General features: G+C 37.3%; 1 protein-coding gene across 1 annotated transcript; it reads left to right on the top strand.

Moving 5' to 3' along the window:
• Nucleotides 1-509: 509 nt before the first annotated feature.
• Nucleotides 510-10,006, top strand: LOC107104442 (protein eva-1 homolog A-like). The gene is made up of 4 exons (XM_015404439.1): nt 510-707; nt 7,061-7,218; nt 7,443-7,802; nt 9,387-10,006. The coding sequence occupies exons 2-4, from the start codon at nt 7,116-7,118 to the stop codon at nt 9,497-9,499; spliced, it is 576 nt and encodes a 191-aa protein (XP_015259925.1). The 5' UTR covers nt 510-707; nt 7,061-7,115; the 3' UTR covers nt 9,500-10,006.
• Nucleotides 10,007-12,677: the final 2,671 nt, after the last annotated feature.

Raw genomic sequence — 12,677 nt, 5'->3', positions numbered from 1 at the left:
AAATAATGTGTCGAATGCTTATAACGCACTAGTATAGTGATATAAAAAGCTGTTATTCTGTCATCTTCTCTAACATTGCTTACCTCCTGTTGTGATTTTCTTATTGGCTCAGAGGAGTGTCCCACAGCTTACAGGTAAACTCTGCCAATATTTGTGTGGGTGCTGTTGCTTGTAAGTGAGAGACAGAAAAGGATGCAGACGTTGGGCAGGGATAGAGGAGGGAGATTCACTCCGCCTGTCGGAGCCGCTCATGTCACATTTCTACCCTCAGGAGCTGACCCTTGTCTCTCTGTCTGGAAAATAACCTGGAAAAACTAAAATGGAATAATGGAAAACTGCCCTCTGGAAAGGAGTCGGAGCAAAGCACCTCCTCCTCTTCTCTCCTCCTCCTGCTGCTGCATCACAAACTGGAGAACTGAAGAGGAGAGGGGAGAATGAAAGACGTTTTTAATTTTCTCCTGCAGAGCTCAGTGTAGATGAGGCTTATGTTCCAAAGTTAGGGGCTGTGGCGGTGCCGGGAAGATTTATGTATCTAATTGTACAGTTTGAACTGTTTTGGTATTTTCTCTAAAGGAAAAAAAAGCAAAGCTTAGAAATAAAGAAGAGGAATGCGAGGAAGAGTGAGATGAGATGACTACAGGGGAAAGATCTAGATAGAAGAGTCAAAGAGGAAGAAAGCAGGAACTAGATTCCTGTTAACGTTAACTGTGAGTATAACAATATAATTAATACTTTTTGGCAATTCAGAAACTGATCATGTGAAATAATTAGCAGATAGTCTACCCATATTTCTCTATTTTCATTCCAAAGCTACTCCTTAATCCATTTAGTTATTCTTACTTTCTCCTGCTTGTATTGAATTTTATCTCCTTACATTATTTCTCTCTGCATGTCACGTTAGTAGCCGTGCAGCAGGAGAGGGAAAGGCCACTGTCACATTGGATTAGTGTTAGGAGACATGCAGCGAGGGAGAAATACACTTCAGCTTTGATGAGAGCATTGTGGACAATATGTGTGAAGGGAGCCCCATGTGTGTCTGTGTGCGAACAGAGAGCCAAGCTGGCACTGCTGTAGGAACCATATTTGTTTTGTTTTTTTACTGAACACAGAAAAACATTGTGCAGCTTAATGATTTGGTCTGGAAAAGCAGGCACAGAAAAGAGAGGTGAGGGAGTCAGTGTCTGTCATAAATGAGGCTAGAATTTTTCCTGAATATATGATTTGTATTTCCTCAATATTAAAAAAAAAGATAATAATAGTGATATGATTGTGGCATTGTTTAAATAATTTTCTTTAAGTATATAATTATCATCTCTTTTTAATAGTCAGAATAGATTTATAGCACTTTCTTTACCATCCTAGGTACCGATATTTGTATCAGGTGTAAACTTGAAGGGCAGGAACAGATGCTGTCAGTATATGTTATATTTGTAATCATATTATATTAAAAATAGAGTAATGAATTCTGGCAGGACTCATATTTTGATGTAACAGTATAAAGATCAGCACAGACTGTAATTATATATATATATATATATATATATATATATATATATATATATATATATATATATATATATGTGTGTGTATATATATCTGCTAATATATAAATAATGTTTGTGTGTGAACAGGCATTGAACCACAAAAGATTAGTAAGAACATGGCGTGCATTACTGCTGTGCATTTAAAGCATACCTAATTGAATGTTGTGTTTTTTTTTTGTTTTTTTTTAAATGAAAGGACAGTGGCAGTGATGGAGGTGCAGATAGATGGTGTTGTTTTATGATGTGGATTCAGTGTCATGTTGATTTCATTACATAACTTTGATTTTTAATTGCCTGATATAGGATACAAATATTCATTTGATTCCTTATTTAAAAACTATACCATTAATAACTCTGAGTTAGTAAACCCCATGTTGACATGCCTTTGGCTGTCACACGGTGTAAGTTGAGCTGTCACATTCAGACAGAGGAGGGAAAGCAACTGAGGAGGAGGAGGAAGGGCAGCAGTTTCCTGCAGCACTTCCAACCAACATCACAAACTGACCCTGACAGTCGGTGAATTTCGAAGTGCTTCTAGGTTGACTCTATGTTATGCTCAACCACCTTGCAGCTAAATCCATCAGTTAGTTTTGTTAAACAATTCAAACCCTGACATCTAACGTTTCTCAAAATGGAGTATGACATGGGGAAAAAAATCATCTGGATGCTTCCAGAAATGTGACAGACAAAACACTTCTATTCCTGAACCTGCTCTCCCTTTTTGCAGGTCAGTAGTGCCGTCTTCCTGCATTTTTACAGCTGAAAACATCCGTTAGAAATTAGGCCACTTTGATTTCTTCTGAGTGCATCATCCATTTTTTATTCGCCAGAGTTTAAACTTCTGCCCTGTCTTTATGGCTTTTCATCACAAGAAAACAGCATTTAGGTTTTATGTTTTGTCACGTTCAGTGTAGAAGGAAAACGTTTAAAGATAATGAGAAGCCATTCAGAGGTGTTAGAAATAGAAGCTGCTCTGTCTCCACAGTTATTAGATTTACAGCTGACACCAGATATATCCACACACTGTATTGACCTTTACACCTTCCCTGTAAAGGTCAGTTAAGATAATCAAAACTACTTAAATCTTCTTACTGCCAGAATTATACAATTTTTTTACTATATGTTCTTCAAAATCAGAAGTGTCCATACAATAAGATGATTTACTTTGAACAGCTAGGGAAGCTTCTCACTTGGTAACTCACTTTGAGTTAATTGGCGAAACATCAATGGATGTATTTTAAGGTAACACTTCAAACAGACTAACGACTCCAATTAAATAACTCACCCAAGCTGTCAGGAAGATAACTATGGACCTTGATTAGCCATTTTTAATTTGTTCAAAGAATTATGTCCAGGAAAACACGGCCGTGAGTCTTCAATTGTTATACCGTTCATTTTATTCAGCAAGGAAAAAGCCAATAGTCTGAAATCAGCAACAAAAAAAACATCCCTGATTGATGTCCTATGGCACATGTAAGCATATCATTTTTAGGTTATTAACAAACTAACTATTGCTAAAAAGTGAAAGCTTTAGGTTATTGGTTCCACTGTATTTTATTTAGGGGTATCACAATTAAGGGGTTTGTGTTGGTCTGTTTTATGAAGGGTCTGATCTAACTAAAATTTTCTAAACAAAAATATCAGGGGAATCCACTCCTTTGCATATGGTGATCATCAGAATGGGCAAAATACTGGGAGGATATGTAAATATCTAATACCACCCATAATGCAATTTTATCAAAACTGAAACAGATAACCGGTGTAGTTTCTGCATCTGTATTTAGCAACCATGTTTGTGAACATTTCTGCAGCCATTATGGTGAGTGGGATGCATATATGCAGTGACAGGTGGTAGAGAGAGAGCATCTTTTGTGAGCATGTCAACTTACTCTGAATGCCAGAAATAAAAATTTTGTTAACTTCTTCCAGCTGTGCCATGTTGGAGCTTCATTATTATCTTATAATATCCTGTACACTTTTACTTTAAAGAACAATTGGTTCCCAGAAATGGTTTGCACAAGTGTTGTCTTTTTTTGCCCTTCAATTTTCCTTGATGGGTTCCATCAGAAGCACAATCATTATGTGTTGAAAAAATAACGATTGTTGATTTGTCTTGCTTTTACCATATTTGGGTAAAACTATTAACAAGCTTGATTACAGCAGTTTGCTGATCAACAATGCTACTGTACAGGGGGACTAACAAAGAATCCAGACGGAGAAATCAAAGCCGATGTCAATGAGTAAGCAGAAGTCCAGGCCAGAAGATCAGAGATCAGAAGAGGTACCAAAGGGAAATCTAAGCTGGGTTCAGGAGATAGATCCAAGGTCATTAGCAGGTAGAATCCAAAGGAAGTCCATAGACAGGTCAGGCAAGCAGATCAGAACAGGCAGGCAAACTCAGAAGTCCAGGAGCAGAAACTAGTCAGGATCAGGCAATCAGAATAAACACAATAGGGTATGCTAGAGAACTATGGAACAACGGCTCGAATACCAAGCAGTTTAAATAAGAGCAGAAACAGGTGGATCTGATGAGAGATAATGAAAACTGGGTGGAGCTTGGCAGGTGGATGAAATAAACCAATAATCCAGTCATCAGTGCCAAGATAAAGACAGTTTTGACATATTTTTACTGTTTTTGTAGCACTTTTAGATACTTATATAAAAAAATGCATTAATATTAATATTATTATTACTGTAGCCACATCTCCTTTTCCAGCCACTCTGCTCTTCCAGACTCTCTATGGTGACAGCCATTTAGAGAGGTGATCCACAACACTTTTCCCCTCCTATTAATTGCACACAATCTTCATACAAAAAAACGAGCACAGGTCCAATAATTGTGTTGTTTTTTTTTTGCACCAGAATTCTAGCTCTCCTTCAGAGTACTTCAGGTCTTAAAGCCTATGTTTGTTGCATGAGAAAATTAAGGTGTAAGAAACTGAGCTATAAATACTTTTACAGGGTGGACCATGATAAACTTATTCCCTTATAATGTGGTGCACTCAAGGGCAAAACACTGAAAGAATGCTTTTAATATTCTAGCTGCAGAGCTGCACACAAAAGTAAAAGTACAACAAAAGCTAAAGTGGGACCGAGCAAGGCGACGTGGCTTTAAACTGACAGTCAGTATGAAGAAAAACTGCACACAGGAATGAGTCATCTAGGCTGTTCAAATACTCAGACATGAAGTAAAATTTTTACCTTGTATTTCATTGTACCCTAGACAAATACAATGGAAGGAGAAAAGTGGTTGTGTTTTTTTCTTCATTCAATACATGTTTTAATCAAACAAAATCAGTTAAGGGTTCAGTAAGATATGTTAAACACAGTAAAGAGATATTTTCCACCCTAAACATGTTAGGAATAATTTTTGTCACTCATATAAAAACTTATTAACCCTAAAAATAGGTTGTAAAATTCAATCAACAATTATAGTCTTTAATACCAAAAGATATATTTCATTTCCCTGAGGAGTCAAATTAGTTGAAGCACGGATACCAGATTTACTGATATCACTGAGAAATAGGAACCCCACTGGAAATATTATTTATGGCTTATCTCCATTATTTTGATGGCGGTGACAACACAAGCCCAGCTCTGTAAATTCTGAGCTAACACTCTGTTAAACTTAGATTAAATCATGGCAAAGTTTAAGTTCTGATAAAGAGTCTTTAGTATAAAAGCAGTTCTTTTAGTGTTCACTCCTGGCAAAGGAACTGGGAATAAGCCCTGAGGCGTAAATGCCATCAGGGGACTATAGTCTTTGTTACAACTATGTGAAAAACCTAAAACGTCAAACCAGGGCACATGCAGGTCGAAAAAGGCAAGGCAATGACCACATATCCAGTAAACTTGAGGTGAGAAATCATAGAAAAACAGAAAGAAAACATAAAGTGTCCTGCAAATGAGAGATTTTGAAAAACCAAAAAGTCTTTGCTAAAAATCAGGGACAAGGATTATATACCTAACATCCATAAACCATAAACCTCCAGGTCTCTTTTTGGCCTCAACAGCCGTCCCCTCAGTTGAAATGATGAGGATAGCACTAGAACTTACAGATTTACAGACTCTGGACCCTAGGGTCTAGTTTTCTTTACTGCCACTGATTGGTGACACTTCTTGTTCTCCTTCCTCCACCACTGTTGATACTGTTTTTGATGATGTTGACCTGCTGGTATCTAAACCATAAAAACACTGAATGTGTGTCAGAGTTTGAATCATACTTAATTGCTTTGTAAAATAACTTAGGGCTGAGAGCCTCTTTAAAACCTGAATACTGCTTAAAATGTAATAAGTGCTGGAAATGCGGACATAAACGTCATATATGGAAACATTACAAGATCACGTACCCTAATCCACATTTTGGAAAGAATTGTCACCCTCAGGCTTTCTGAGGAACCTTTCTGCAGCTGGTAAACTTATCAGAGCAATGGTTTACGTTTTCAGTATATAACCGTTATTTTCCTCTGAAGCTTGGATTTTGTAGATTTATGCGTGTTGACATGGTCAGTGTGTGAGCACTGAGCAACACCTGCCCTTTCTCACAAGCACCACACAAAAGGTCAAGTGGTGCCTGCCTGATGCATGCAGCCCCTGGAGGAGATTTCACAGAAGCCAGGGTTGAAGAAAAAAAGGGTTTAGTGAAAGAAATTGAGTTTAGAGTAGAGAAAGGGATGAGGAATTGGCAACCACTTCATTCAAATTCAATTGGAATAGGAACTTGACAAAATGTTGACAGAGCCTCAAAAAACCCTAATCATTGTGACATTAATTTAAAATACTGACACAGAGAAGACTTGACACCAGTTTTTGTATGTTTGTTAAATTATGACACTCAGAAATTTTTATTTGTAAATCAAATAAAAATTCGAAAACAAAAAAAGTAATAAATAAATTGTATAACAAAAGTGCAAAGGTCAAAACTGTTTGCATCATTCCAGAAATAGACGACGTTTTACTTCCTTGGTGTGAGAGATTGCCTCAGTGAGTCGATGCAATTAACTGGTTTTCCTTAGATAGAAAACTTTGAATCAGTCTGACTGTATAATCTGGTTGAACTGTAAAGTGCCTTGAGATAACATGTGTTTTGAATTGGTGCTATATAAATAAACTGGATTAAATTGAATTGTACATGTGGGACAGTAAAGGCTGTTTCTAGCAAATATCTTCTTAAGCTTCAGTCACTTTCCACATGAAGTTCTGAATGCAATGATCAGCATTGGCCTGAAGCTTGATATTGCACTAAGTCTAGTGTTATCTATGCACCTTCTTTTATGCTAACGTCCAGGTTTGCAGTCCTGCTATCCATTCCTCCAGCAAAGTCTTCAAGCATGGTTTAAGATTCTTATTCTGTCATGATTTAAGGTTCTTCAAGTCTTTGATTTTCTCCTTGTTTGTTCATTTAAACTTTCTGGTTATTTATATCTATTGTGATGTTGTAAAGAAACATTATCTGTCAGAAACATTTACTTACTCATCATTACTCTTCTGCTTTCTCCAAAAACCTGACAATCCAGGATAAGAGATGAGCAACTGATCTCTCCCCATAACTGATCCTACTTCTGTCACAATATGAGTGCCCCAACATCCGGAAGTCCAAGCACAGAGGTGAAAATGGGATCCCAGGAGATGGCGATGCTTAGCAACCTTCTGGCTGCTTACACATTCATTGCAGGTAGGATTAGCCAGATCTGGATTCAGGTTTATTATGTCTCGAATTCTGAAAACACAATGTTATAGGAGCATCGGACAATCAAAGGTGGAAACTTAGATGAAGATCAGGGAGTGAAAACTGGGATGCAGAGAAAGAAAGATATACTGAGTGTAAAAAAGAGAGAAATAAATCTGCTGTCATGTTCAACTCTGTTTACCTTTTAAATGTTTGCTGATTCCCTTTAGACCAACCTGAGAGAACAGCGCTGGTGTTCCTCGGCGGTGTGTGTGTTGGTCTCCTGGTCACCCTGTGTGCCATCGTCTTCCAGATACACTGCAGAGCAGACTGCCACTATGGCAACAGCAACGACCTTCAAAACCGCCAAAGGGTCAAACATCAACGTCGCCAGCACATCTGCTCCCTCCCTCAGCGCAGTGATGGTAACCGAGACAATGCTGCTGCTGTAGTTGTAGCCTCGGGGGCGACTGGGCAAACTCGGGACTGTGATCAAGAGGACTGGGATGAAACGTCTGACCTGTCGGCACGGCGACGCAGGCGCTTTGAGAGAGCTCTGCTAAACGCCACCATGTTCACGTCTTCAGAGGGTATTTGTCACAGAAACACACACTTTTATTGATCAGACATTGATAAAACTTCACATATGACAATAGGTTACAATAGGTTAATTCATTTTGAGGCTTTTTATAGGGACTTGGCCCCTCTTAGTTTTGCTTAAAGGGGCCAAGTCACGTATGCCTACTGTACCACCCCCCCCTCAATAATTACTAAAAGTAGATGTTCAAATAAAGCCCTGTACTCCAAATGTCTATCCTAAAAGTATTAACTTAGTCCTTTTTTTAGGCTAAGAATGCTTTTTGCATCAAGCTTGATTGGTAGACACAAACAATTCTCTACACCATTGCAATCTAGTGGCTTTACTTACTCATGCATCCACCAACCTATCAGCTTACTTACCTACCAGTGTTTTAGCTTATGCCTCATTTAACCTCAGGGTTCATATTTTTTTCTCATAATCAGACTCTCATGCTTCTTCGCATCCAATAATTTTTAGCACCTCTTCACACTTGATTGTGGATCTTTTCTGTTTAATTTCACATCTCCACTAGAGAAATGCTGACTTGCTGGGCTCAATTATCTCCCTCTGTACTCATTGTGGGCGTATGCAACATCAAACCTCCCTATGAAATGAGTGAGACCTACTATGGGACCACAGAGTGGTCTTTCTGAATACATATCGACCTCCATCACCTTTTTCAAATCCACTAAAATAAACAATGAAGCATCTGGAACATTTATGTGAAGACTGTGAATAAAGGGCTATGGCTTGTGAGCTGGTATAAAAAATAACAACAGCAGCATCATAGTTTGTTCAGTTTGGGCTACCAAACTAACTATCCCTTTCTACCAGGAGGAACTTAATCACCCTTGACATATCAGCTAAAATACATTATCAAACACTTGAAAAAGTCTCTCTAAACACAGAGCTGAAAGAAGCTTACATCCACCTGCTTGTAGGACTTTTGTGAGGAAAAACAGCAGCTAATATAACTTTTGGAGAAAGCTAATGCAGTGTAGAATAACAAACATGGATGTAATTTTTTTTGAGGGGGAGCAGGGGTGACATGTCCCCTGCACAAATGTGCGTTTTGGTTCCCTGCACATTTTACTGTCCAAAAACAATGTTATGCTACAGTACACAGACATTCGTCGAGCACGAGGACCAAGCAGAAAACTGCAGCTCAAGCTGAAGCCGATTTCCCTGAGTTTAAAACGCTCACAAGCTCCTGATTGGCCCACTGTCTTTTCTTGTGTGGTTGCCGGTCAAACACGCTGTAGTTTGTAAAATTATAAAATACTTGCATCCCCCCACTTCTGAAATCAAAATTTTGTCCATGATAAGAAACAAAAAAGCTAGCCTATTCTGTTGTAGTCCAGTTGTGTTTCTAACATAACACCAATATAAACTTCACTGTTATATTAAGTTTACAGACACAAAACAATGTTGGTACCCCTCATTGAATGAAAGAAAACCCACAAATGTCAGAGAAATAACTTGTATACTTGAAACAAAAGTAACACTGTGTGCCTTACCTGTCCAGCAGAAATAAAATATAGAATTAAAAGCAGATGATGTGTATCTAAAGCTGCATCTGTACTTGTATCTTTAGAACTGGACCGGGTGCAACGACTGGAGGAGAGAGAACGAGTTCTCCGAGAGATCTGGATGAACGGACAACCTGATATCAGCACAGTGACTCAAAGCCTCAACAGATATTATTGATGAAAAACTAGCAAGACAGAAATATGCAAGTAGACAGACACTGAACATTAAACTATTTCCTCTGAGCTTCTAAACCAGGGCAACACAGCGGACAAGAAGAAGATAAAAGTGGACGGTTTACCAACAAAATACTGTTTGTGGCTTATATTCAATAGATTCTGGGATATGTGACTGCTGCCATTAATAGCTGAAGTATTTTCTCTATTTTCTGTCTCTGCCCAAAACTTTTGAGCAGCATAGGAAAAGGAAAAGAAGGGAATAACAACCGCAAGTGCACAGTTTCATTTTGTATTCTGATATTGGAGCACTTTTCTCAGCCGACCCTTATAGTTTGTGAATCTGCAATGATCAAAGGGTTTAAGTTGGATACTTTTATATCAGGGGGATCATGGTCCTCCAAGATGACCATGGAAACTTGGTGAAAACATACTGGTGCTTTTACTACTGTATTTAAAGTTAATCTAACTACACACTGACTGACATTGTAAATGTGAAGTACTGACAGTCGCCAGGCCTACTGGGAAGCAACATGTTGCATTGTGACAATCCGTATTCTGAGATATTACAAAGAATGACTAACTTTAATTTTAATAATTTAATGTTGTTTTCACATATTGATTAAACAGATTTATTTGAGCCATTGAAGTGGTGGGTTTACAATTCTTTACCATAGTCTATATATCTTGCTGTAAATCATACATCAGATCCTCTAAAATGTAACATATCGTTGCATGCAGGAGTGAAAGAGATGCATAAAGACGGGTTTATAATCCTGTGAATTATAACAAGGGATGAGCATTCCTCAACTGCAGTAGTCAGGGATCCCTACCTTTAAACTAAAGGTCAGTTGGTGTTAGCCAAAACAACCACAACCTTTAATCCTTTGAAGATTTTATTTAATAAACACACATACATTTGGATTTCTATCATATTAAGACTTAATTGACTTACAATTATTTTAGCAACTTCATTTATGCCTAACCCTGGCTTTTACCCAAACACTTATCAGTATAGTCCTAAACCTAACCTTAGCCTGAAGTTATTTCACACCAGAGCTCTAAACTGACTCTCTAAGCTTAAAAATGGGGCTCATCACATTAGGACCTCATAAAGTATGTTGGTCCTCAGAACGTCAGTAAATAGTCTTGTATCATGATGAGATATACAGTATCTGTCTGTTAGGTCTATTCTTAGCACAAAAAGTAAGTACATTTAGTTCAATTGATTAGTTATATGATTTAAAATGCATTTTTGGAAAAAATTAAATAAGGATAATAAAAGATATATTAGTGTTTTTTTATGCTGCCACATGCATTGTTTAGGTAATGCATCGAATTGAGAATGTAGATTGCACTTCTGGAAAACTTGCAAAATCCTGTTTACTGTTCCCAAATACCTTATATAAAAATAAACATCAATAAATAAAACAAGTAAGCAAGCCTGATGGAGCACCAGAACTAAGTTTTTGTTGAGCAACACTTTGAGGCAATCACTGCAATGAGGTGTTTTCTGTAATGTTCAGGAAATATTCAGCAAGACTTCCGCACCTGTTGACAGGTATGTTGGTTCACTGTTCATGAGCAAAGTACGGTACTTTATTTAGAATTAGTTTTTTCAATAAAAACACAAAATCAATACTCTTTAATGGAAGGGTACGTAAACTTTCAAGCACCACTGTATACATGCATACACACACTCACTCACAACATTTTCTCACTATCATTGTGGAGCCTTTCCATTAACTTCCATTAATTTCTAGAGCCTAACCGTGACCCTCAACCTAACCACTATCATATATAACCCTAACCCCAATCTGAATTAAATTGACACCTTAGTTCTAAATGTGACCTCTGACCCATTGTGGAATCCAGGCATTGGGCACTACAAGGAGCAGTCAGTCCCCATAACATGTATAAATACATATAGATATACACAAAATATGTAAAAAGGAAAATATGTATATGTGTTTATAGATGTGTTCTTTATCAAAAAAGCTATATTAGCGCTTGGAAGGAAGAACATATTTAGAATTATTCCGAAAACTAAAACTGAAAATATGTAATTTCAGTTAACCATTAGTAAACTAAAAAACGAATATATTTACAAGTGAAAAAGCATAATTAGATAATAAAAACGAACAAATAGGCACACCAAAATAGCATTAATATAGCTGAAAACATAAAAATGAACATAGAGAAACTTCAACATGTCTATAATGGAGTAGGACTGAAGTACAAAAAAAATAAAAATTCAATGAGCTCATAAAATAAGAAAATATAAGGGGGGAGATGTATTCCTCACTGAGAGGATTCATCGTAATAACCAAGAAATAGTAAACAAACCATAGCACACAATATCGACCAGAGAAGCTTACTAAGGACATCTAGTGGCGCACAGTTGAAAACACAGTCAAATGTGTTTAAAAAAAATAGAAAAGATTTCATACATTTTCTGATTTTTATTCCTGCTCTAAAAAAGTGGTTTTCCTTTCTCTCACAAACTTGTCTTTGATTTGTTTTTGATTAGTAGCATTTACAGTGAATCCAATTGAACTTTTCCTCTGTTTTCACTAAAGCAGCCATTAAAATTTGGACTGAATGGCAGCACTTTAACCTCCTAGCTGTGTGTGCACAGTACATGTATGCCTATATGAATATGGAAATCTAAGAATATTTCACTCTTGCCATATTTTAAGTAGTAATTAGATCTTCCATATTATTACAATAATACACGTACAGATGTTTCTCACCAAAGATCATTAAGTTTTAATGTGAAATTTCAAAATTAAAGCCCCATCAAATACTCTATTATTAATGGTTACTTGGCTACTACTATCTAGTTTGCTATCAGCTATATCACTTCATCAAGACAGTAGAACAGCTTCAGATGTTACTCAGCCAAGTTCACCCACATCTGATGTAGAATTTCAAAATCAAAGCCCTTAAAAATCTCTATATCTACTCACTCTCTCTGTTTCAGCCAATGTTGCTACAAAACTTTGTGCTTTCAGTGAACACTTAAACATGACAGAGAGCTAAAGAAGCTTTGCCATCTTTACCCTCAGTACCGCCACCACCATCTTCACCTCCCGTTCAGTCACCTGGAGGGGGACTGCATGCTGGATTGGCTGGGACTGGTCTAAAAGACTTGTATGAAGGGTATTTCACAGCAACACCAA

This window comes from Cyprinodon variegatus, unplaced genomic scaffold, assembly GCF_000732505.1.
Source record: "Cyprinodon variegatus isolate N-32 unplaced genomic scaffold, C_variegatus-1.0 Scaffold1744, whole genome shotgun sequence".
Lineage (NCBI taxonomy): Eukaryota > Metazoa > Chordata > Actinopteri > Cyprinodontiformes > Cyprinodontidae > Cyprinodon > Cyprinodon variegatus.
This window is presented reverse-complemented; position numbering and strand designations above follow the sequence as displayed.

What these genes read in the sequence shown, in the direction of transcription:
- LOC107104442 (XM_015404439.1), top strand. Translation starts at nt 7,116, where the DNA reads ATGAGTGCCCCAACATCCGGAAGTCCAAGCACAGAGGTGAAAATGGGA. An exon ending in TGCTTACACATTCATTGCAG is followed by an intron (nt 7,219 to 7,442) that starts GTAGGATTAGCC and finishes GATTCCCTTTAG; the next exon opens with ACCAACCTGAGAGAACAGCG. An exon ending in CATGTTCACGTCTTCAGAGG is followed by an intron (nt 7,803 to 9,386) that starts GTATTTGTCACA and finishes TTGTATCTTTAG; the next exon opens with AACTGGACCGGGTGCAACGA.